Source organism: Hippopotamus amphibius, chromosome 12 (assembly GCF_030028045.1).
Source record: "Hippopotamus amphibius kiboko isolate mHipAmp2 chromosome 12, mHipAmp2.hap2, whole genome shotgun sequence".
Lineage (NCBI taxonomy): Eukaryota > Metazoa > Chordata > Mammalia > Artiodactyla > Hippopotamidae > Hippopotamus > Hippopotamus amphibius.
The window spans coordinates 6,035,586-6,057,552 of NC_080197.1; the positions used below are offsets into that span (position 1 = coordinate 6,035,586).

Sequence of the window (21,967 nt, forward strand, 5' to 3'; positions counted from 1 at the left end):
CAATCCTTGGTCAGGGAACTAAGATCCTGCAAGCCACGCATGCTGAAAAAACAACAACAAAGAGGTATAGTTGATGTACAGTAAACACACTTTTGACCTAAAGCTATTTCTGACTTATGATGAGTGTATTAGGATGTAACCCCACCATCAGTCAAGGAGGGCCTGTAGCTGAAGTCCTTGGAAGTCACAGCAACCTGTATAAGGAATTCACAACAGCTGGTAACCAACACTTACCCAGGGAAACAGGCATTGGGCTCCAGCATGCCCACCATGGCTGAGCCTTACAAGTTTTTTTAGGAGGAGTTTCTCTGTCTCTCACCCATCCATGACCTTATCTTGTTTTGTTTTTTAACATCCAAATACAGGAACTTCGGGTCTCAGACCTCACCCTGACACCAGACCCCCAAAGAGAAAAGAATGATGGTTGTTATGAAGTCATTTCAAATGAGAAACAGACTAATCGTCCCTTTCCTAACTCGCAGCTTAAATTGTGTGCACATGGAAGATAAGACATCCATGAAGTGCTATTGAAAATACCCTCTGACCTTCCAGAGAACTTCTAAGTGTCTGCGAGGCAGGTGAGAATCTCCAAGGTGCCAGGTACCCGAATGGATGGGTATCCAGTCTACAGATGTGGAGTCCTGCTGAGTCTCTTTCGTAAATAAACTCTAGACAGCACGTGCCTTCAGACAATGACTGATTTTCCTTCAGTGCAACCAGGGAAAAAAAAAGAGCATCTTCATTTTTTTTCCCAGAGGGCAAAGACTTCAGCAGCATCAAGTGTCTTCATAAAAAAGCAAGCCCAGCCTGTCAAAGAGCCAGCAGGCTATGACAGCTGGGTGAAGGGAAAAGGGAGAAAGAAATCTAATTCTTACCAACACAAGACTTGAAACAAAAACACTGGCCCCTGGAGAACAAGAGTCCATCGACCTGATGGTCCCGCCTCAGGTGAGGACATGGATGTTGAAAGAGCCCAGAGGGCAGGAGACCCTTCTCTCCCTAATGGGAAAGGCAAGGCAGCCAGTGTCTCTGGTAGGGCCCGCGTGAGGCTGCTTGGTTGCTCTCCACGGCATCAGCTCAGAGTACTGGGAAGTAAACCTATTATTGTGCACTGGACCCAGGAACCCGGTGGCTGTCCTGCGAGGATCCAGTGGGAGCAAGGAGAAAGGAGAGCTGAGCGCTGGGCCAGGCATAAGCCCTGCTTGTGACTCACTTCAATCCTGGGTTGACTTTGGGTTGATTCCAGGACATTGTCTGCACTGCAATTCAGCACAGCTCCTCAAAGCCAGACTCTCGTCCAAAAGCAAGCAAAGATGCTGATAAGAAAATAGTCCTTTTTCCTTTGGCCCTTTGCCCCCATAACTTCCTCTTAACACCCAACATCTCACGTCTTGATTGAGAAATAACTGCCAACGAGATCTCTTTTTGCTGCACTAAAGCAAAGCAACTGTGATCCTGACATATCAACCAGATAAATCCAACTTAATGGGAATGTTCAGTGGCCAAGGACAGGCTGCCAAGAGCAAAGTATTAGGTTGGCAGAGGTTAAATTACTTAATAACATCCAGTGCCAACATTAAATCAGGAACTGCAGAGTGCTTGGTGGAGAGTTATGAATTAAGGGTTATGAGACTGGAGTTGAAGCAGCAGCCTCATCCAACATGGAAAATCCTTCTGCTCCCACCCCCTCTGAAGCAGCCACTCATGCCAAACTATAAACAGATCACTTCCTGGAGGAGGTGCCAGGCCACTTCAACTTGAAATCAAGGACTGTCAGTGTGCGTCCAGGATGCTTGCAAGCATCCAGTAAGTACACAAGCCCTGCCAGTCTCTTCTGCTGCCCATGGACAGAGAACCAACCTCTGCTCTGCCCCGCAGACAAAATGATTGGCATGCCCTAGATCCACGTGCACGACCACGGTCCCAAAGATGGAGAATTTCGATCGATGGAAAACACGTAGCGCGCCTACCACACCTCCACTGCTTGCGTTTGACTGAATGCCGAGTCCTCCCACGGAGGATCCGCCCAAGGATTTACCAACAATACTTTCATTTCCATTCTCAAAGTTTTGAGGCCGGCAACTTTACCATAAGTACAGTGTTTCTCAACCGAGCAGCCTTATACGAGAGATAAGATTCCCCAGCTGTGGATTCCTGATTGTCAGTGAACCGTCCCTCACACATCTCCCAACAGCCCTTCCTTGTGTCGGGGAAGATGAGCCACTGGTGAGTGCGTGACATGGTGCGTTGGAGCAGTCTTGCGAGGGAGACAAAATGAAACTCCAGGTTCCCCTTGGCACACAGCTTTCCTGCTCGGTCCTATTAACTAAGCCACCGTCAAACCAGAAATTAGCTCTGCCGTTCTTCCACTCCTCTTAGATTAAAAAACATACCAAGTTATAACCAGACTTTCGCAGCTTCTATCGAGAATACTTTTTATTATACAGGTTTCATATACACAACATTTAGGGAACATTTACAGGCAAGGAGTTCGATTCTAAAACTCCCATTTTCACCCACACACACTGTACCTCACACTCATCTTCAGGGTCAGCCCGACAAGAATGAGGCAAAGTTATTGCTTTGTGAACAGAGAGCTTCAATTAAATAGTCTTTCAGAGTCGAGAACAGAGCTCAGGGTCCTCTTAACTCTTAATACTCTGTGTACATATGAATAAAACCTAAAGATGTGTCTTAGATTACCCCGTCACCTTTAAAAGTTAATATTAAAATTGAATCCCGTTTCTCAAAAAGTCATAAGAAGTGCACCCGTATTTACAGACCCCATTAAATTATGCATAAATAAAATCTGTACAGTCAACACAGCTTCTCAAAATACAGAACCTCCTCTGGGACTCGGGATGACAGCAAAAAAAATGCTTCATGCCTACCCTTTTCAAGTTTCCTCGAAACATCAAGATGTGAAATAAATATGCAAAATAAAGCTTCCGTACCTTCAAGGAACATGTCATTTCAAAGAGTCTCCTATTTGAAGAGTTAACTTCCAAAGTTTTTTTGTTTGTTTTAAAGAAAAACATAAAAATCATCAATCAGCAGGCTTTGTTTCTACAAGTTTCGTAAAACCCGAAGGGCCCCTGTGCACAAGGGGTTTAAAGTCTGTCAAATACCACCTATGAACCAGTTGCTAAGCAGACAGAATGCTCACCTCCTACGGTTTGTAGGATGAGACTGAAGAAGCTACACAGATACTTTTACCGTAACACTGCAAGTTATTGTTGATCTGAATCACATCGATTTGACATTTCAACAGCTGAGTGTGTGTGTGTGTGTGTGTGTGTGTGTGTGTGGCCGGGCAGGGGCGGTGGGGGTGGGGGGCGGCAGGCGGCAGGGGTTGTTAGCCCTGGGAATTTATTTAAAAGGTTCGAAAACTTGTAGCACCACTTTCAGAGGAACGAAGAATGGGGTTCCAAAAAATGAAAGATAACCTTGATGGGTAAAGAACCAGCACTCGTCACTTTCCGCTAGCTCGTCCAGAATTAAGGAGACACTTCAGCACCCCTTACATACTAAGGAGCCCAGGAGGGCATGTGAAGATCTGGAAATCGACGGAGGCCTTTTTCACGGGAAGGTGGATAATAAGAAGCTCTGTCCCCCAGGTAAGTGGGGTTTCCCAGTCTGTCCTGGTCGAGACCAGTTTTGGAGTCCCTTTCCTTCCAGACTCGTTGGCCCTTTGCCCGTCCCCGTTCTACTTCCTGTGCTTCTCCATCTTCTCCAGGGTTTTGCTGGAATCAGCGGGACTTTGATCTCCAGGATTCATGTAGGATTTGTCTATGACTATCAGGGCTTCTTTTATGTAGTTCTGCACGGCAGACACAGCGGCACAGATGGCCTGGCTGCCAAACCCGTGGGTAATCAGGCTGAAATGCGACAAGCAGTTCTGGATGTTGGTCTCCAGGACCGGGGTGGGCCGGTTGTTCCCGTTGGGAGTTCGGTCTTGATTGAGAAGGTCTGTGAATTCTTTACACACTTGCCTGTGAAGATAGTCAACACACACGGCTGAGCTCAATGCAGCGCCATGAGAGGTACAAAGACAAGCCACCTGGGGATATGACACCTGGAGGCAAAGAGAATTTGGGGCTGGCCAAGGAAGTAGATTTTAAACTAATACCAGTAACTAGCTGCTGCACGTAGCACCTATTCTCTGCTAGGCCCTGAACTAAACTCTTTTAAGCACTAACTCATTTTAATGCTCGCTGCAATTAGGAAAGATAAAAGGATTAAGGCCAGAATCAACTGGCCAAGGTTGCCCGGACTGGTAAAAGAGATGGGGTCAGAACTCCAGCCCAGGAGAGGAAGGGATAGGTTTTCAATTTGATGCAGTTCGGTTCCTATAAAGCAATTCTGTCAAGAACGCTGAATTCACGTCCCTGGAACTCACTCTTTTGATACAGGCTGGTTCACTGCGCTCTCCTTCGCCCCATTTCCCACTTGACTAGTTCTGCTTCATTTACCACGATTTTAAAATCAATTGACTGTTGGTTTCTATGAGAAACCCCTCAGCTGCAATGCGGTCGTTTCTGAGACGTTTAATTTGCCCTGTCTCCTATACATCCAACCCACTCTTTAAAAACAAAAACATCTTTTTATCAGGAGGCGGAAGGCACATGATCTTTACTGGGTGTGTGATAAAATAAATTGTTTTCAACACATTTCTGTAAGACATGCAGATAACAAGAGTGGCTTACCTAGTTTGAGCTGAATAAGTAAACAGCTCAAAAACACTCCTCCTGATACACTCACTGCTCTTCCTATGTGAAATCCTACAAAAAGTTACCCTATCCGAGTCTCTAAAAGATGCTCCTTGCCATTTGCTTTTGCTCAACACCCTAACTTTTTAAGGAGCCTTTCTTTCTTGAGCCCCAGGGACTGTGCTGGCCCCTCAGCTTCCATGTCAGAGCATTGGGGCATCAAATTCTCAAGTCTGGATACTCACTGTGCGGCCAGCAGCATGTTCTTCCTAGCTGCCATCTCATTCCGGCCTCCGAGATGAGGTCTGGTTAAATACTCGGCCACGGATTTACTGGGAAATTCTGCTTCGCAGACATAGGCAAAGTCCCGAGCCAAGTGAACAGCCTCCCCTGGAATAATCAGCAAGGGGAACAGACTTTAGGGTGACTGTGGTCCCCACGGCAAACTGTCCCTGCCCTCTCTTCCAGCACGATCGGGTTAGCAGTCATTTTGCACTCTAAAAAGAAATCACATACAGGACAGCAATACAGCCGGGAAGCAGAACTTTCTGGAGACTTTCAGTAGGTCCTCTCCCCTGGGGTGAAATCATTCCATGTGACGGGGGGGGAACCCCGAAATTTTTAACTGTACTCAAACAATGTGACCCAGTCCTCTGCCCAACCTGAGCAGATCGAGACACACTCATGCTTTCTCTCGATGATAAAATAGCATCTGCCGTTGTGCAGAAGTCGGAAAATTTTAGGGAGATGAGTATGACTGACAAAGAAGCGAACTGTCGCTTTTCTTTCTGAAGCCGGACGAAGTCTTTGACACGGAACTTTCGTTTTAAATGAGGGTGCCCCATTACTAGTGGGGGTGAGTCAGAACGTTTCTTTAAGAGAAGTGGGAGTGTTTCCCACTGGAAGTGTTAGGAGCCCTACCTACCAGGCTACCGGACTACCCCAGAGGGAGAGGACCCAGGGGGCGGGGGTCATGTTCCACCTGAGGTGCCCGGTTCTGGTTCCAAGATTTAGAGCTGCTAGAGCTTTACAAACACCCAGATGGTGGCCCCCACCCCGCCATCCTCACTTCCCTCCCCGACTCACTAAATCACTGAGAACCATTGTTCAGGCACACACTTTCGCATTCAAGCACCCCTGCCTGGCTGGGAAGGAAACCGAGGGGAGCCACATTTAGGCTCCACGCACGCAGAATCCAGCATTGGGCGCAGGACAGCTGGTTCTCAACAGCACCGAACAGGCAGCTCCTTTCTCCTTGCCCTGACCTCCAAAGACACTCGTAAAAAGGTACAGCAGGGCTCTGCCAAGCCTCCTTTAGCACTGCAGTAGCACCATTTAGACCAAGGAAAGAAAGTGTTCAAAAGACTTGCCTGGCTGCCAGGAGACCACCCCTCATTGGCTCCCGCAGCCCTTAGCCGGGACCCAGCGCCCTGCTGATTGGGCAAAGTGATAGCGGCCACTCCAGGCTTCAGGACAAGCCTCTCCGTGTTCATCAACTCATTTTCCTGTGCGCAGGAACAACGAGCTTGTTTTGTTTTTAAAAATAATTATTTCACTTTTCCCTTGCCCCCTTTGTAAAGGCCCTATTGCACTCTTGGCTACTTTCCAGGTCGGGGATGTAGGCCCATTCAAGAAACTGAAATGTCACATGCTGACTGTCTTAGGATTGGAGCGAGGGGCTCATCTGTGGGCCCCATTACTTTTTTTTTTGATAGGGAAAATGAACAAAGGAATTGTGAGTTGGGCTAGTCTCATTGTATACAAGGGCTTTTCTCTTCACTGACCCCAATCCCAATATTCCACAGCTACAAAGACCAGAGATGGTGCTGCTGTCGCCAGCACCCAGCTTTTTTAAAAAAGGTGTACCAGCTGATCGACCGCATCCTTCAAAACTGGTTCACTTGATAGAAAATGTCTCAACACCCCACAGTGTGATGTCTTAAGTTAGGAAAACCAGTTTCTTTTTAACCATGATTTTCTGGGAGACTCAGAACAGAATACTTAAGCAGCCACATGATTAAATGTTAAGAACTTATTTGATTAAACGACTGATTGATTGTAATGAAGGCAAATCGCCTGCACCTCTCTCTCTCTACTTGTGACTAAGTGTTTTTAAGCTTTTCTTTAGAAAAATATTAAAGACACAACACAGCATTAACCAAAAACACCACAAAACAAAAACAAAACTCCACTGACCTTCTACTAAAGATGTCAGGAGGGTGACGTGAGCAGCTTTCCGTCTCCCAGCTGGAAGATTCAACCCAATCTTGTCCAACTTCTCCCGTAAGGACCGGCCACCATTTTTAGATTTGGCTCTGAGAAAAAAAATAAAAAGAAAAAATAAAATTAAAAAAAAATTTTTTTAATATATTCTCAAGAAGCCACTTTAAAATTCTAAATGCCTAAAGTGATGCTAACAATACAGAAATCTGTCAAAGACAGTCTACAGTATATGGCTTATAATCAAGTGATACAGGGAGTCCTTATTTAGTTAATCCCCGTAAAATTCAAAGATCTTTCTTTGCATCAACTTTTTTTTTTTTAAATCACAGAACATTGCAAGTTGTACTGAAACAGATAAATTTTCACTTGTAGAAACTGCAGCAGTCCCCAGAAAACAACTCCCTGGCGGAAACCAGACCCATGGAGCTTCTCTAGCCTGAATACAGATGCTACCACTTCATACACGGAATCAAATTCTAACCAAATGAGAATGCGTTAGCGCTGTTTTAGCACTTCCTTCTACATCTGGCACTTTCTAAAAGAGAAGACGTACTAAAACTCCCTGAGCCGATTAGAATGCAGCGTTAGGTGTCAAAGTTACAAAAATGTTAAAAATACCTCCCTGGTCCTTTTATATTACTCGTCCCCAACTGCCATGCCCAGATGTCCCCACGTACCTTCTGAGGACACCTCCCAGCAAGGAGGCATTTAAGCACTCAGGAGGGGAAAGTCGCCTCTGGACTTCAGCAACTGTCACTTTGTATTTAGATGTAGAGCTGAGGAGGGACAGTCTCCCAGGGACCGAGCAGAAGACCTCACTGGGATTCATCACAGCCCCCACCAGCTCCTTCTGACAAGGGAGACTCAAGGAGTTCTTGGTCATTGAAATCGGACCTGTGAATGAAGATCAGAAGTGGCAGAGAGACCTTTTCAGATCACTAACTGGAAGCTGAAAGAGCTCTTTGAACACATAATACTGCATGTTGGGCTATAAATCGCATGCAGACTTTTTTAAAAGCCAGATTCTTCAAAGATAATCAAATCTGAAATTCACAAGGTAACACCTTGGGATGTTAATTAGTCAAGATCCCAAGCATGGAGGGTTTACATTTTCTAACCACTGTTTAAAATCGGTTTAATTAGAACATTTGTTTTCAAAAGACTTCATAACTAAATAAATGGAGGTTTTTTTTCCCCTTCACTCAACAAATATCCAGAGTCACAGGACATATTCAGATCGTTTGCCAAAATCTTTCAGTGCAACTGATCACAGTAAATTTTAAAATACAAACACACCTGTTCTAAGTTTACTGGGAAATTCACTTTATTTTCTGAGATTTTTTTTTCCCCAATTGATTTCCAACAGTTTATCCTTGAGTAACAGACCGTAACTACCTTTCATTTAGGATCACTCCATTTCCCAAACAACCAAGCTGGTAATCCTGGCAGTATGGAACTTAATTTCATAAACCACTCACTCACCAAGTAATCCAATTTTCCAAGCCCCCTCCCACCTCATCCCTGTCCCTGTGGACAGATCATCCAGCCTGATGCTTTTAGGGCTGTTATGTTTTGTAGGCCAAACTGTTTCCCACCTTCTTCTTGCAGGTCAGAATTAAGGCTCCTTCCCCTGTGCCTGTTTGAAATCAGAAATAAAACCACAACAACCCATTCAACAATTAAAACTGTCACAACCAGTCACTCCACTGAGGTCTGTAGTGAGTTGTTTTCCAAATTAAATCACAGCCTTAACTCACTCTGGGATTCTTTCTGGAGCACTGTAGAACACTCTCGAATTCAAGAAGTAACACTCTCCAAGGGAAAACTACGGAGTAACAAATCCGGGGATTGAGTGGCAGCTCTTGAGAGCATCCTTTTCCATTTAGATCTTAAAGAAATGCCCTCTCTTCTCACTCTTAAAACCTACATGCCTGGAGTCCCTGTCTCTTCCTCGGCCAAAAATGTTCCAAGTCGCATACCAAACGCCCTACCTTGCCAGTTAAGTTAATAACTTCACAGCACAGCTAAGAACCAGTACAGGGTGAGGCCAGAGGAAGAAAAGAACTCGCACTCACTACGTACCTTTGCGAATAACTGTCTGATCATGCAGAAGGAGGTGCTGGTCGTCGACATTCTGGGGGAGAAATGACAAAGTTTCCTTTTAAGTTCGGGGGGAGCCCGGGCGGGGGTAGGAGAGGCAGTGGGGCGAACAGGTCCGGGCAGGAGGGGGCCGAGCCGAGGCGCTCACCTGCACCTCCTCCATCTGGTGCGCCATGTCGTGCAGCCCCAGGTTTTCGGCCAGGCCCGCGGCGTCCAGGGCGTGCGAGTGGGGCAGCAGCAGGTCGGAGCGGCGGTAGGCATCCCTGCGGGCGCTCACGGCGCCGCCGTCCAGCCCGGAGAGGTGAGGCAACAGGCCGGCCGGGCGCGCGTGGTGCGCGGGTAGGCCAGCCCCCTCCTGGCTCTGGCGGCCCGGCCAGACCTGCTGCTGGCTGCCGGCGGGCGCCGGCTGGTGCAGGGGGTTGATGGCGGCGGCGTACGCTTCTCCCAGATGCGAGTAGGGGTCGGCTGACTGCGAATAAGCCAGCTGCTGGTAGGGAGGCGGGAAGTAGGGTGGCGGCTGGTATTCGGCGACTCCGGTATGGGAGAGGGGCGGCGCGGGGCTGTAGAGATGCTGCCCGGCGGAGGAGAGGTGAGGGAGGCGCGGGTTCCCATTGCTGCTCGCGTCGTGGCGATCCTGGGGAAAAGAAAAACGGAGACCCGGTTAGTACGAAACCCCGCTACTGCGAACCGACCGCGGCAGGCGCGCCCGGCTTGTGCCCCCGGGGACCCAACCGCACCAGCCCGGACCGACCCCGCGGGACCTGCCCTCGGGCCAAAAGGCCCCGGGGAGCAACGTGCCCCGGGGATTTCGTGGGCAACCGCGAGTCAGCAAAGGGGAAACTGGAGAAAGACCTGGGGGAACGTGCCCTCGGGGCCCGGCGGCGAAGGTCTGGGCGCTCTGACGCCCGAGGCATTCTGCGGAGCCAAGTCCGAATCCCACGCCTTGGGCCGGGAGAAGCTGGGGCCGGGGGCCGGGGAGAAAGCCTGCAAGCAGCGCAGGGCGCGATCGCTCACAAGCCCGCACATGCTGGCGTCGTCGGCCAAAGGTGGAGAGGCGGCGGGCGCGGATAAAGCGCGCAGCGCAGGAAGTGCGCTTTTTCCCCGCCCCAGGGACCCTCCCTTCCACGCCCTCGGGACAAAGACCTCCGGGAGAGAGACCCTCCCTAGCCACCCTGAGCCGCCCAAGGGACTCGGGGAGGAACCCGCCGCAGCCAGGGCTGCGCTCCCTGCTGCGTCCCGACCCAGGCGGGATAGGAAGTGAGACGGTCCTGCCCCGCCACCATCAGTTTCCCCGCCAGTCGCGCACAGAGGAGCATGAAGGACCCCGAAAACTGGGCAGCCTTGCCTGTGCACGTCCCCTCGCCCCGCGGCTGTCCGACTTAATTCTTAAAGGACGTGTCGCCATGTGGTCCCCGGGTCACAGGGGTGGCGGGGGGACCAGGAGACAGGACGTCGTCGCCCCCTGGCGGAAGTGCCCGGGCCTGCAAACCCGGGCAGCCCCTCGAGGTCCCGCGGGCGCACGACTCTCCCGCGTCGCTGCAGCCACCGCTTCCTTCTCCCGGGACCCAGGCGCACGCCTCGCGCCGTCTGAGTCTTCTTCCTCTTCCCGCTCGCCGCCTCCCTCCCTCCCACTCTCCGGAACTCTAGCTCAACCTGTCCAACAGGCTGGAGCACTCCCGAGCGCTTACGGCCCCATCTGGCCTCAGCACCCCCCCCCCAGCCCCCACTTCTCTGGAAAGCCAAACTTCTGTTGTTTTCTCGTTTCCCCGAGGGGGTGGCGGGGCAGGTGACAAGCCCGCCTCGGAGGAGACTCCGCAGAGGTGTCGCCGGTAGCTCGCCTCATCTGACCCCTTTGGACGGAGATTTCGTGCGTAAAAGCCACCTCTAAGAGCTGTAGACCCGGCGCTCTTCCGAGAAAACGGGAAGAAGGGCTGTTTTGCTTCGCACGAAACCGGCCGGTAAGCTTTGTGGGTGGGATCTGCCATTCTCTTTCCAGGCCCCGTTCCCAAGGCTGGATATTTAGGAAAAGGCCCGAATCAGGAAGGGGGCCCCGGAGAAAGCACTAGGGGCTGTCCGGAAAGTGGGCCCTGTCCCTTCGAAGGGCAAGCGGTGGGTGCCTGTTCGCTCCTCCGGCGCCCTCGCCCCGGACCTCGCTCCAGCGGCCCCCGCCTCCCGGACCGTCCTCGGGCGGGGCCAGGCTGCGCCCCTGTGCCCAGCTCACCTCGCAGTCCTCTTCATACTTGACATTATCGGTTATTTTCCACAACATGGCGTCCGGCGTCCCCCACAACAGTCGCCAGTTAAATCCAGGTTCCCCCCACCCCCCGAGCGGTAAATCCAAAATCGGGGTCACGGTGGCCAGGCGTCTGCCGCCGCCCCCGCCGCGCGCGGGCCTAGCTGTCCAGGTCACTGGACGCGCATCGGAGGCTCTGCGATTGTAGATGCTGCCGCCGCGGGTACAGTGCTGGGGACCCGGGAAGCCGCGCCCGCACTGTGTGTCCCGGCGATAGCCGGGGGATCGGGGCGCCTTAACGGCAAGGAAATTATCATAACTCCTCCCCGGGGGCCGGCGCGAAGGCCCCGGCGCCGGGCGGGGCGGCCCCCAGCCAGTCTCAGCCTAGCTCCGCCCCGCACCCGGCAGGGCGCCGCACCGAGACCCACGCTGCGGGGGGCTAGGAGGGGAGCCGTGTGGGCTGCCTCTCGCTGACAGCCGCGAACCTGCGAGGCCAAGGGCCCCCATCACGCCTTCCATCAGTCGCCCTCGCCATGCACACACCTGAGACTGGCAGAGCTGGGAACCGGGATTCGAACCCAAGGGGCCCCCCTCTTTCACCTACAGCGCCTTCCCCCACCCTCCAAAAGACGCTGTCACAGGTAGTTAGAGACCCCGATTTGGGGGACGTCCCAACAGCTTAGGCCCCCCGTCTCCTAAAACGCCCCAACCACCCACTCCAAGGAGACTTAAGGTTTAAACTGGAATCATGCCACTGGAGTCCCAATCCCTCCGAGAGACGACCCCCTCCCCGCACGATGTGGGCACAGTGCCGCCGGGTTCCTCCGAGGGACGAGGGTGGGAAGGCCTTCTGGGGAGTCGGCCCCAAGCGCCACCGAGCGGACGGGCAGCTCCACCAGCCCCGAAGTCTATGACAACTGCGTTTCGCCGCCATCGCCCGAAGCTCCATCTCCACGGCTGGGCTGCGGCCGGGGAGGGGGGTGGGAGCACCAGCGTGCCCTCGCCCAGCCCTGCCCTGCCCAGCGCCGGCTCGGCAGCTTGCTCCGACGGGCCAGGCACTCGGAAGCCTCAAAGGAGAAAAGAGGTGCGGGGCTGAATACAACCTTAGCGTCACAGGCGGGGGGAGGGAAGAGATGGGAGAAGGAGGGGCCGTAGAGGGACCTCCGCTGGAGAGGTGAGCACCCGGGTTGCGCAGAGGCAGGCAGAAAACGAAACTTTCTTCCTCATAAACGCTGCCTCTCCTCTCGGTGTGTTATGTGCCTCCCAAACTTGAAAGCAAAGCGGGATATTGAAAATTTTTAAAGAAACGAAATCCACTGGCCCGATGATTCTAATTGACCTTTTTTTGCTGCAGGGGGAAAGTCTCTAATTCTCGGGAGCTGAATTTAAACATTCTCAGGGAATCAGAAAAGGGATCTGCCGATTTGATCCGGAATTCGATTTTGCAGTAATCAATACCTATCAGTTCAGTGCCCCGGGCCTGTAGCGGACGCGCTCCCAGTCTACAGAGTGAACGCACCCACCGTTTCCCTACTCCAGCTCGGGCTTGTTTGAGCTTTAGCATTTCTTTAAACCCAGATGGGCCTAAAATAAAATAACCAAAATAAAAATAGGCGTCTTCCAAGCGAAACGTTCTCCCTCGCCTTAGAGAGTAGACAGATTCAAGGTGATATTCCGACCAGATACGAGAACAAAACCTGGAGGCGAAATCACTGGGGGCTTGTCGGGCATGTTTGCGAGCTCTGCACTAAAAGTACAAAGACAGTGCACACACGAGCCCTGACACCTAGCTTCCAAGACACCGGGGCCGGGGGAGTGAAAGAAAAAACCGCAGAAGCAGCGCTCCTGGTACTGGGGAGTGGGGGCAGGGGGCACCTACCCAAGGCAGGAATCGGACCCTGCGCGGTAGGCGTACTGGCGCCCTGGGCGTGTACGACTGGGGTCCCAGGTACTCTCGAGGGAGGTTGCTGCGCTCCGGACGCCCCAGACTCCTAGACCAGTGATGCAGGCGCTCTCCTCCACCTGGGCCTTCTAGCCCCGGCTTTGACTGCGAGACGCGGCCGGGGATGCAGCTTGAACACCTTGTCTCGTCCACGCCGGCAACCTTGCCTCCGGGCAGGTTGGGGCCAGGGCTGGACAACAAGGTGCCAACCCCTCGCCCCAGGTCCTGGCTGCCCTTCCTTTCCGCAGCAGCGCTCGCCAAAGCCACCCGGAGGGACGGAAATCCCTCGCAGCCCCGGGGCGTCTATGACAGAGGCAAAGGGAGCCGATGGGCCCGAGGGTCTGCACACCTCCGTTCAGAGAGCCCCAGGGGCACAGAGGTTTCGGAACCGCTCGGTAAAGGCCATTCATTCCCAAGCCAGAGCCCTGGACCTGGACGCTGCACCCTCCCCAGGGGACACGCGCTCAAGGTAGACTTCCGCGCCCTGGATGGGGAGGGCGGCTCAAACGAATCCGCAGTCTTCCCGGCCAGGCAGACCCTGCCCAAACACGCACACCTTAGGCTTCAGGGACGGAACCCAGGCACGCGCGCGCCCTGGTCGGGATTCCGGAAACCTCAGCCCTTCCTTGAGCTCAACTTTTCTGCTCTTGAGCCGAGAGCAGAGAGCGGATGCCTCCCGCACCCTAGACAGACCTCCGGCCCGAAAGCCCCCGCCCCTCGCCGCTGGAAGACGCGTGACTGCGTGGCCGCGCCGGTCCGCAGCCACCGCCAGCGAAGGCTGCGGCCTCCGGACCCTCCGCGGCTTCGCGGCCGCCTAAGTACACACACAACGTGGGCATCCCTGGGGCCAGCCTCGCCGCACGCCTCGCACAGTCAAGGATATGGGACTTCCCTCGGTCGCCCCCTAGGGAGCCTGCACTCCACACACGCTGGGAGCCCTGGACCCCGGCCCCCGGCCCGCTCGGATGGCGCTAGGAACCGGAGACCGCAGGCGACGAGGCGTCTGCGAGGACAGCAGCGCGGACGGCGCGCCTCCTTAGAAGCGCGGGCAGCTCTCCTTCTGGAAACAAGGCTCCCAGCCCCAGGCGGGAGGCCTCCGCCGCCCCCGCCCCCACCCTCACCCCTACCCCCCTCCACGGCAAGCCCAGGAAGGCGGCGGGGCTGGTAGAGCTGGATAGGAGCAGGCCTGCGACTTCTCTTCCCGCCCCGGGGAGCGGGCGCCCGAGCGTCAGGTGGAGTCTCCGAAGCGCCCTCGCGGGTCCAAACGAGGTGTCCTTCCGGCCCCGCGGAACAGCCTGGGCTCCGGCCGGGCAGGCACTAAGAGGCGGGGCCTGCCGCAGTCTGGGAGGGCGCCCACTCACGCCCTATGCCACACCCGCCCTTCGCAGCACCGGCACCCCACTGGACGGACACTTGCGTCCAAGAGCATCCGAACGAAGCCCACTGAGGTGCACGCCCGGGGCGCCACGTGCGTCAATTGCCAGTCACTCCAAAACAGCAGCGATCATATAAAAATAGCAGCTGTTTTCGTGATGTTCGAAGTGGCGGCTACACACACACGTGCTTGTCGTCTTAGCCCAGGGTCAATCCACCTCTTTCTACTGCTCACTTGTAAGCGCTCGGCGCCAGGCCGGGCCCTCGAACGGGTTTCGCAGCCTTGAGCTGTTCCACGCGAGCATCCTCGCAAAGCAACAACTGCGAAGCGCGGAGCTGAGGGGGCCCGTAGGACCCAAGCTTCGGAGAGGCCCTCATTTGCCGAGGGCTCGCCGCGAGCAGAGGTCGTGGGAGAAGTCTCTAACTTGACGACCATCGCCCCACTTCTCAGCAGGCGAATTTTCAGTCGTCCAACTACCTCAAAGGCACAAACCTGCCTGCTCTTCAAGGCCACCTTCCTAGCGGCTCTTGGGCACCTATTAGAGACAAGCTGGCTCTCGCCTCCCCTGCCCCGGGGGACCCCCGCCCTGAGAGTACCTGTCACCTCTCCACCCCCCGGGCCCATCCGGGTGCAGCCTAACCGCTCCGAGCGCAGTCAGGAGGGCGAAGGCGCGAGCCCAGTGTCCCCGGAGGCCTTCTCGGCTCGGCGTCCTAGAACACCAGGCACCTCCAGGCCAGCTAAGCCCGGCGGCCTTCACCTACTTATCTGGTCGCCGCCAGGCGAGGAGGCCCACTGTGGCCCAGGCGCCCAGCGGCGCGGACTGGGCTTCCTGCGCCACAAGGGCGCAGCGCCCAGGGGCCACGGTGCGCCCGCCACCAGCGCCCATCCCACCCAGGGGGCACCCCCCCACCCCCAGCAGCCAGCCTTCCCGCACCCCCCCTCTCCGCGGAACCGTGGATCGGCCCCCCACCCAGGACCTCTCTTCTCACCTTTAGGAACTGGAAATTCATGTTGCCAGCTCTTCAGCCCTCTGCGAGTTGAGGTTTTTAAGAATGGGAGCAACGCAGGAACAGGTCCCCAAGGGCCGCGTCCTGTGCTGTAAAGTGCTCCGAGCGTTTATTTAATTAACGGAGGGGGGATGGGGGGACAATTCACAGCCAAAACGGGCTATCGCGATTGGAAGACACACCTGAAGGTCCTGGTTACTCCTCCCCCGCCCTCCTCCCCTTAGAAACTGTAAACTCGCCAATTGAAAAGGGTCTTCCCGGCCTTTTGAATGAGCTTTAGTCTGTTTAAGAAGAGCAGTAGGTAGGGCTCCTTCCATCACAAAATTATTTTAAGTGTAGTCTGTGTCTTGCAGGCCAAGGACATTTGAAATGTGTTCTGTCTCCCAAGCCAGATCTATTAACATTTACGTGAATTCTCCGCCTTCATTTCTGGCTTTGATCTGACTCCAGGCACCTCGCAGGTTTCCAGGTCCAGCTAAAAGTGAACCAGGGGCAGTGAATTCCCTGGAGGAGAAGGAGGTGGGTGGGTTTGGGGTCTTCTTTAAGTGCCAGAGAGACTTGTTTACACCTTGGTTATCACATGCTATTTGCCTTAAGGAAAGAGGCAAAGTACCTGTGTTACTTAAAAAAAGAAAGGAAACACACACACAGCTGGAAGCCCAGTAAAATGCAGTTTTAAGGAAGACTGTAAGCACAAAAATAAATGCATTTGTTGACTGTACCACAGGGGACTCACTGTGACCACCTAGGTCAGCAGGAGGAGAAATTAACTTTGTACAGAAGCTGCCCTTCAAAACCTGGGTCCTTGATAGTCTAACACAAAACCTGCCCAGGCAACCAAACAGCTTCTTTTCCAGAGAGGTGAGTTGAAAACTTACCCAAGATTCCTCCACATATGCTTTAGAAGAAAGAAAAAAAGAAGTGGCAGGAAAACTGCAGATTTCAACCCCGCCTACTGGTAAATTCTCCCAGAGATTCTCTGTCCCCCGTAGTCTTCCAAGGCACAGTTTTTAAAAGGCATTAAGAAATTTTTATGATAGAACCATCCATGTAGAGAAGTGCACATTTTTACATTTCGCAAAACAAGAAAGTGATGTAAGCACAGCCGCAACTTAAAGCTAAACATTCACTCTTAGCCTCCAATTTGGGCCAAAAAAAAAAAAGGCAGAATACAAAACTACAGGGAAAACAGCTTAGTTGAATGTGTAAGTAGGATTTTGATCATCAATACAGTTTTATTCTGAGATCAATACATGCTGTGCTTTTTGGTCCCACTATAGAAATAGTGAAAAGGACAAAGGCCACATTTGGAGGCGTAGCTACACCTAGGCAACGGGGTGGGACTGGGAGGAGGGGGAAGGTGTGGAGAGAAAGCTGATTTTTTTACTTCATTATGGTTGAGGTTTTGTTTCCATCTGTGGGGGGGGGAGGGGGGTTGCAATTAATGTGTCTTGTGTTAATTATTTTTTAAAATGAACACACTAATCACTGTTGACATCCTGGTTTTATTTCTAAATTTAATCCAGAAAGGAAGATTTTGTTATTGTTGTTATGTTTCTGGTCTTCTTTTGTTGTTGCTGCTGTGATTACATCTTACTTTTTTTTTTAATTTATTGTTTCTTTATTTATTACTACTTGGGGTCTTCATTGCTGCACAGGCTTTCTCTAGTTGTGGTGAGCGGGGGCTACTCTCCACTGCAGTGCTCAAGCTTCTTATTGCAATGACTTCTCTTGTTGCAGAGAGCCAGCTCTAGGCGCGCAGGCTTCAGTAGTTGCGGCACGTGGGCTTGGTAGTTGTGGCTCTCGGGCTCTGGACCTCGGGCTCGGTGGTTGTGGCCCACGGGCTTAGTTGCTCCTCGGCATATGGTATCTTCCCCGCCCAGGGATCGAACCCGTGTCCCCTGCATTGGCAGGCAGATTCTTAACCACAGTCCCACATCTTACTTTTATAATTGTTGTTTAAATGCAATGACCACTGTTAATGCCCACATGTATTTATTTGACCTCAGAAACTGAAGTACCTTGTACTGTCACCATATATCTTTATGAAATATTGGCACCTGGACAAGGTGTCAACCTCCCCAGGGTCTCTTTAGATAACTTCCACTAGTGGGGTCTGCAAGGAAGCTGGACAAGACCCCGTAGAGGGAGAGCACTCAGCTCCCAGGCAGCCACCTGTGTCCTTTCTCCTCTGCCCACTCTTTTAAAACTCTACATGCCAGGCTGCATTATCTCCAGTTTACCGCTGTCTTCTTCCTCACGTGGCACACCAACGTTGGCTTCCCTGAACCTGGTGCCAAGCTCCTGAGTTCTACATGTAAGAACTCATTTCAGTGGGGCTGTCAGCCCGAAAACAACAACAACATTAAAAAAGCCAAAATGGCACCATGGCAACCCAAGGATCCAGAGGGAAAACCTAGCCAAATTAAAACCAGAACCTAAAAGAAGAGAGATAATTCTTTAGATCCACTCAAAATTAAATATCAGTTTCCAACCCCTTTTTAATACCAGGAACACCAACCAAAAAAATCTTAAAAACTAATATATATATATATATATATATACATTTTTTTTTCTCACCTGAACAAAATCTTCAGCCTCCAAAACTGAGAACTAGAAATGTCTTGTACCGACATTTTCTTTTCATGAGAGGCTTGGATATGCTTAAAGAGGATTCAGAACACGACCCTGTCCTATTTTATCCTTGGCAGTAAGGAGTTTTCATTTTGCTGAAAGATGTTGCACAGCTACATAAGCAGACCTATTACAATCAAGTCCAATTTCATTTATTTGTCAGTTGAAAAGCTGTTACCTGTTAGGATCTCACACAGCATAAAGCAGCGATTCCCAAAGTGAAGTCGGGGGAGCCGGAGGGTGGGCATCACCTAGGAACCCCCAGCTCAGAGGCCCCACTCCAGACCCACTGAATCTGGAGGTCCATGGGCAGAGCCAGCAACCTGCACCTTGAGCCACCCTCCAGCTGATTCCCAGGCACCCTAAGGTTTGAGACCCACCGGCTTAAATGATTCCTATGAAAACAAGTGTGAAATTTTTTTCTTCCCTTGTTCATATGTGAGACTGACACTGTGTGTAATGACTCAAATGGGCATCTTCCAAAACCATAAGTGCACCGCTTAAGGGATTCCTCTATCCCTCTTTGAGGTTCAGGTCACCTAAACTCCTTCTGTATCGAAAGGATGCTCTTTAATTTTATCACAAATTGGCCTTTTAAGCAAGCAATTTGCCCTGCTCAAAAGCACTCATTTAGACTTTTTGTTTGTTTTAATTTTTATTAGAGTATAGCTGATTTACAATGTTGTGTGAATTGAAGGTGTACAGCAAAGTGAATCAGTTGTACATATACATATATCACCTCTTTTTAAAATTTATTAATTTATTTATTTTTGGCTGCATTGGGTCCTCGCTGCTGCGCGTGGGCTTTCTCTAGTTGCGGTGAGCCGGGGCTCCTCTTCATTGTGGTGCGCAAGCTTCTCATTGTGGTGGCTTCTCCTGTGGAGCCTGGGCTCTAGGCTCACGGGCTGCAGTAGTTGTGGCACACGGTCAGTAACAGGAGGGAAAGGATCAGGGCTGGAATTACGGTGAGAAAGCAAAATTTAAGAAGACACCCCAAAACTGAGTAACCAAGATAATATTTTAATGCAATAGTTTTTAAAAATCAAAATGGACACACAAAAATCCCCTGATGAACAAAATATTAAAATTTTAAATGAAGACAGGTTGCACTTGTTTGTTTATTTATTTGTTTAATATTTGTCCACTGGGATTTTTTGTTATTTATTTTTAAATTAAGTAATTAATTTTTTTATTTTTGTCTGTGTTGGGTGTTCATTGCTGCACTCGGGCTTTTGTCTCTAGTTGTGGCGAGTAGGGGCTACTCTTCATTTCGGTGCGTGAGCTTCTCATTGCAGTGGCTTCTCTTGTGGCAAAGCATGGGCTCCAGCCATGAGGGCTTCAGTAGTTGTGGCACGCAGGCTCAGTAGTAGTGGCACATGGGCTTAGTTGCTCCGTGGCATGTGAGATCTTCCCAGACTGGGATCAAACCCATGTCTCCTGCATTGGCAGGCAGATTCTTAACCACTGCACCACCAGGGAAGTCCCTTGTTTGTTTTATGACCCTGTGTCACCGTGCAATGGAAAGTTATCTTCCATCAGCCCACAGCTCCAAGCCCTTTGTGTCCCGTACCAGGTGGGCTGGTGCAAGTTGACAGTGATGAGGGAACAGACTGAGAAGGAGGGCCTTGGGACAGAGCCGGGTTTTTGATTGCAGAGCTTTTACTAACTTTTTCTGATTAGGAGGCTATGTGATGTGTGTCCAGGAGTTCCCGAAGTCCTTGGCTCCAGCGCTGCCTTGCCTTGTCCGGCAGGCACTAGGGGAGGTCAGTGCCCCACAGTACTGAACACTAGAAAACAGGGGGTCTGAATGCCTTACATTTCCTATCGCATTTAGGACAGGTGGAAGGCTGGGGGTGCCTGCATTTCCCAGAATATGCTGACCCTCACCTCTTCCTCCCTGGCGAAGACCACAGGCTTGGGCACAGCTGTGTCTGCTCCAAATCCTGACTCCGCTTCAACTCTTAGTGTCTGTTTCCATCTGCAAAATTGAGCTAATAGTGCCTGCCTCATAAGGGTGAGGAGGAAATGAGATCATGTACTAGAGGGTTTAAAATAACACCTGGCCAACGTGTGTTACACAGTGTCAGTTACTATTATCACCGCTGAGTTATTTTGGTATTAATTTTTTTTTACAATAAACTGCATATATTTAAAGCATACAATTTGATATTTTTTTCTTATTAGTAATGTATATACGGCAGTCCCAGTCTCCCAATTCATCCCACCTCAAACCCCTCCCCCGCTCCCCGCTTTCCCCACTTGGTGTCCATATGTTTGTTCTCTACATCTGTGTCTCTATTTCTGCCTTGCAAACCGGTTGATTTGTACCATTTTTCTATATTCCACATATATGTGTTAACATACGATATTTGTTTTTCTCTTTCTGACTCACTTCACTCTGTATGACAGTCTCTAGGTCCATCCATGACTCTACAAATGTCCCAATTTCGTTCCTTTTTTACAGCTGAGTAATATTCCATTGTATACATGTACCACATCTTCTTCATCCATTCCTCTGTTACAGACATTTAGGTTGCTTCCATGTCCTGGCTATTGTAAACAGTGCTGCAACAAACATTGGAGTGCACATGTCTTTTTGCATTATGGTATCACCACTGAGTTTTCTTTACCCTCAGAGCACAGGCAGCCCTCTGTCCATGGCTGAACCTGCTCCTCAGGCTGACCACTGAGCCACAGCCCCTCCCTGCCCTGCACCCACTCCCTGCTCCCCTCATGCGTCCAAGTGCACCTCCTAAGTGCACCGCCAAGTTGGTAGCCCTCAGGTGAATCAGCAAGTGAGAGGCACTTGGAGACATTCATTGCTTCATCCCTCCAACCAATAGTTAGCAGCGCCTCTGCCAGTTACCTGCTGTCAGCAGGTCAGGAAGCCACCCTCCGGCAACCCCTGTTCTAGAAGGGGAGCCACGCATCCCTCCAACAAGGTTTTGAGGGCCTCCTACATGCCAAGCGCTGTGGGTTCTGGGGATACAGCACATTCACAGAACTGACAAAACCCCCAAACTTATGAAGCTTCTGCTAGCTGGGCAATAGCACTCAGTGAATTATCACAAAGGGAGGGAGGGAGGAAATGCTAAGAGGATAAATGCTAGAACAGAAGCCAGGCTGCCTAACAGGTCGGGAGGAGCTGACTAGCCTGTGGGTCGGGTCAGGCAGGCCGGGCTGAAGAGCTGACTTTGGTCCAGAGGAGAATGAAAGGAGGCCCTCTGGACACACTGCTCCTATTAGCTCCGGGGTATTCAGCCCAGAGTAGAGGTTTAGAGAAGAAATGCATTTCCTCTCTTGGATAATCTCACCAGGTGGCCGGCTTGTTCTTTCACTGGGCAGGCAGCTTACCAGGGCCTCTCCTGTGTCAGGGGACAGTGGCAAAGGGCCAAGTCCCTGCCCTCGAGAGACTCAGGGTCTCCAGAGACAGACAGTAAGAACCACGGACATATAGCATCAGATGGCGCTGGAGGAAAGGGCAGGGGCTGGGAATGGTGGGGCGATGGGGTGCTTCAAAGAGGTGGTTACGTAAAGGAAATGATCTCTGAGCGGGGACTTGGAAGGTGCGGTTGTTTCAAATGCAAGCACAAAAGGAAATAAACTAGAAAGTCCCCAGTCTTCCCGTTCCCAGAGATAAACACCTTTAAAACACAGAAGTATAATGCTACACATTTTCTATCCATAATCTATATTATATGTGATATAGAAGATATAACCTGTTACATTAGATCTATATTTTAC

At 51.5% G+C, this 21,967-nt stretch overlaps 1 protein-coding gene across 3 annotated transcripts; it reads right to left on the minus strand.

Moving 5' to 3' along the window:
* Positions 1 to 2,417: 2,417 nt before the first annotated feature.
* Positions 2,418 to 15,607, minus strand: TFAP2C (transcription factor AP-2 gamma). Of its 3 annotated transcripts, none has more exons than XM_057702219.1 (7): positions 15,572 to 15,607; positions 9,181 to 9,666; positions 9,015 to 9,066; positions 7,610 to 7,826; positions 6,906 to 7,024; positions 4,955 to 5,099; positions 2,418 to 3,992 (listed from the first exon to the last, which is right to left on the minus strand). In XM_057702219.1, exons 1-7 carry the CDS (start codon positions 15,590 to 15,592, stop codon positions 3,707 to 3,709), a joined length of 1,326 nt encoding a protein of 441 aa, XP_057558202.1. In that variant the 5' UTR covers positions 15,593 to 15,607; the 3' UTR covers positions 2,418 to 3,706. The 3 variants fall into 3 exon arrangements, with proteins under 3 accessions (XP_057558202.1, XP_057558201.1, XP_057558200.1); XM_057702218.1 differs by lacking the exon at positions 15,572 to 15,607 and adding an exon at positions 11,254 to 12,668; XM_057702217.1 differs by lacking the exon at positions 15,572 to 15,607 and adding an exon at positions 10,378 to 10,755.
* Between the last annotated feature and the right edge of the window lie 6,360 nt (positions 15,608 to 21,967).

Bases quoted from the DNA above. Each gene is read 5' to 3' on its own strand.
- TFAP2C (XM_057702217.1), bottom strand. From the start codon at position 10,437: ATGGCGACACGTCCTTTAAGAATTAAGTCGGACAGCCGCGGGGCGAGG. The intron at 7,025-7,609 runs GTACGTGGGGAC...TTTTTTTCTCAG, and splicing joins CTGGGAGGTGTCCTCAGAAG to AGCCAAATCTAAAAATGGTG. The intron at 5,100-6,905 runs GTCAGTGGAGTT...TGATTATTCCAG, and splicing joins CCTGACATCTTTAGTAGAAG to GGGAGGCTGTTCACTTGGCT.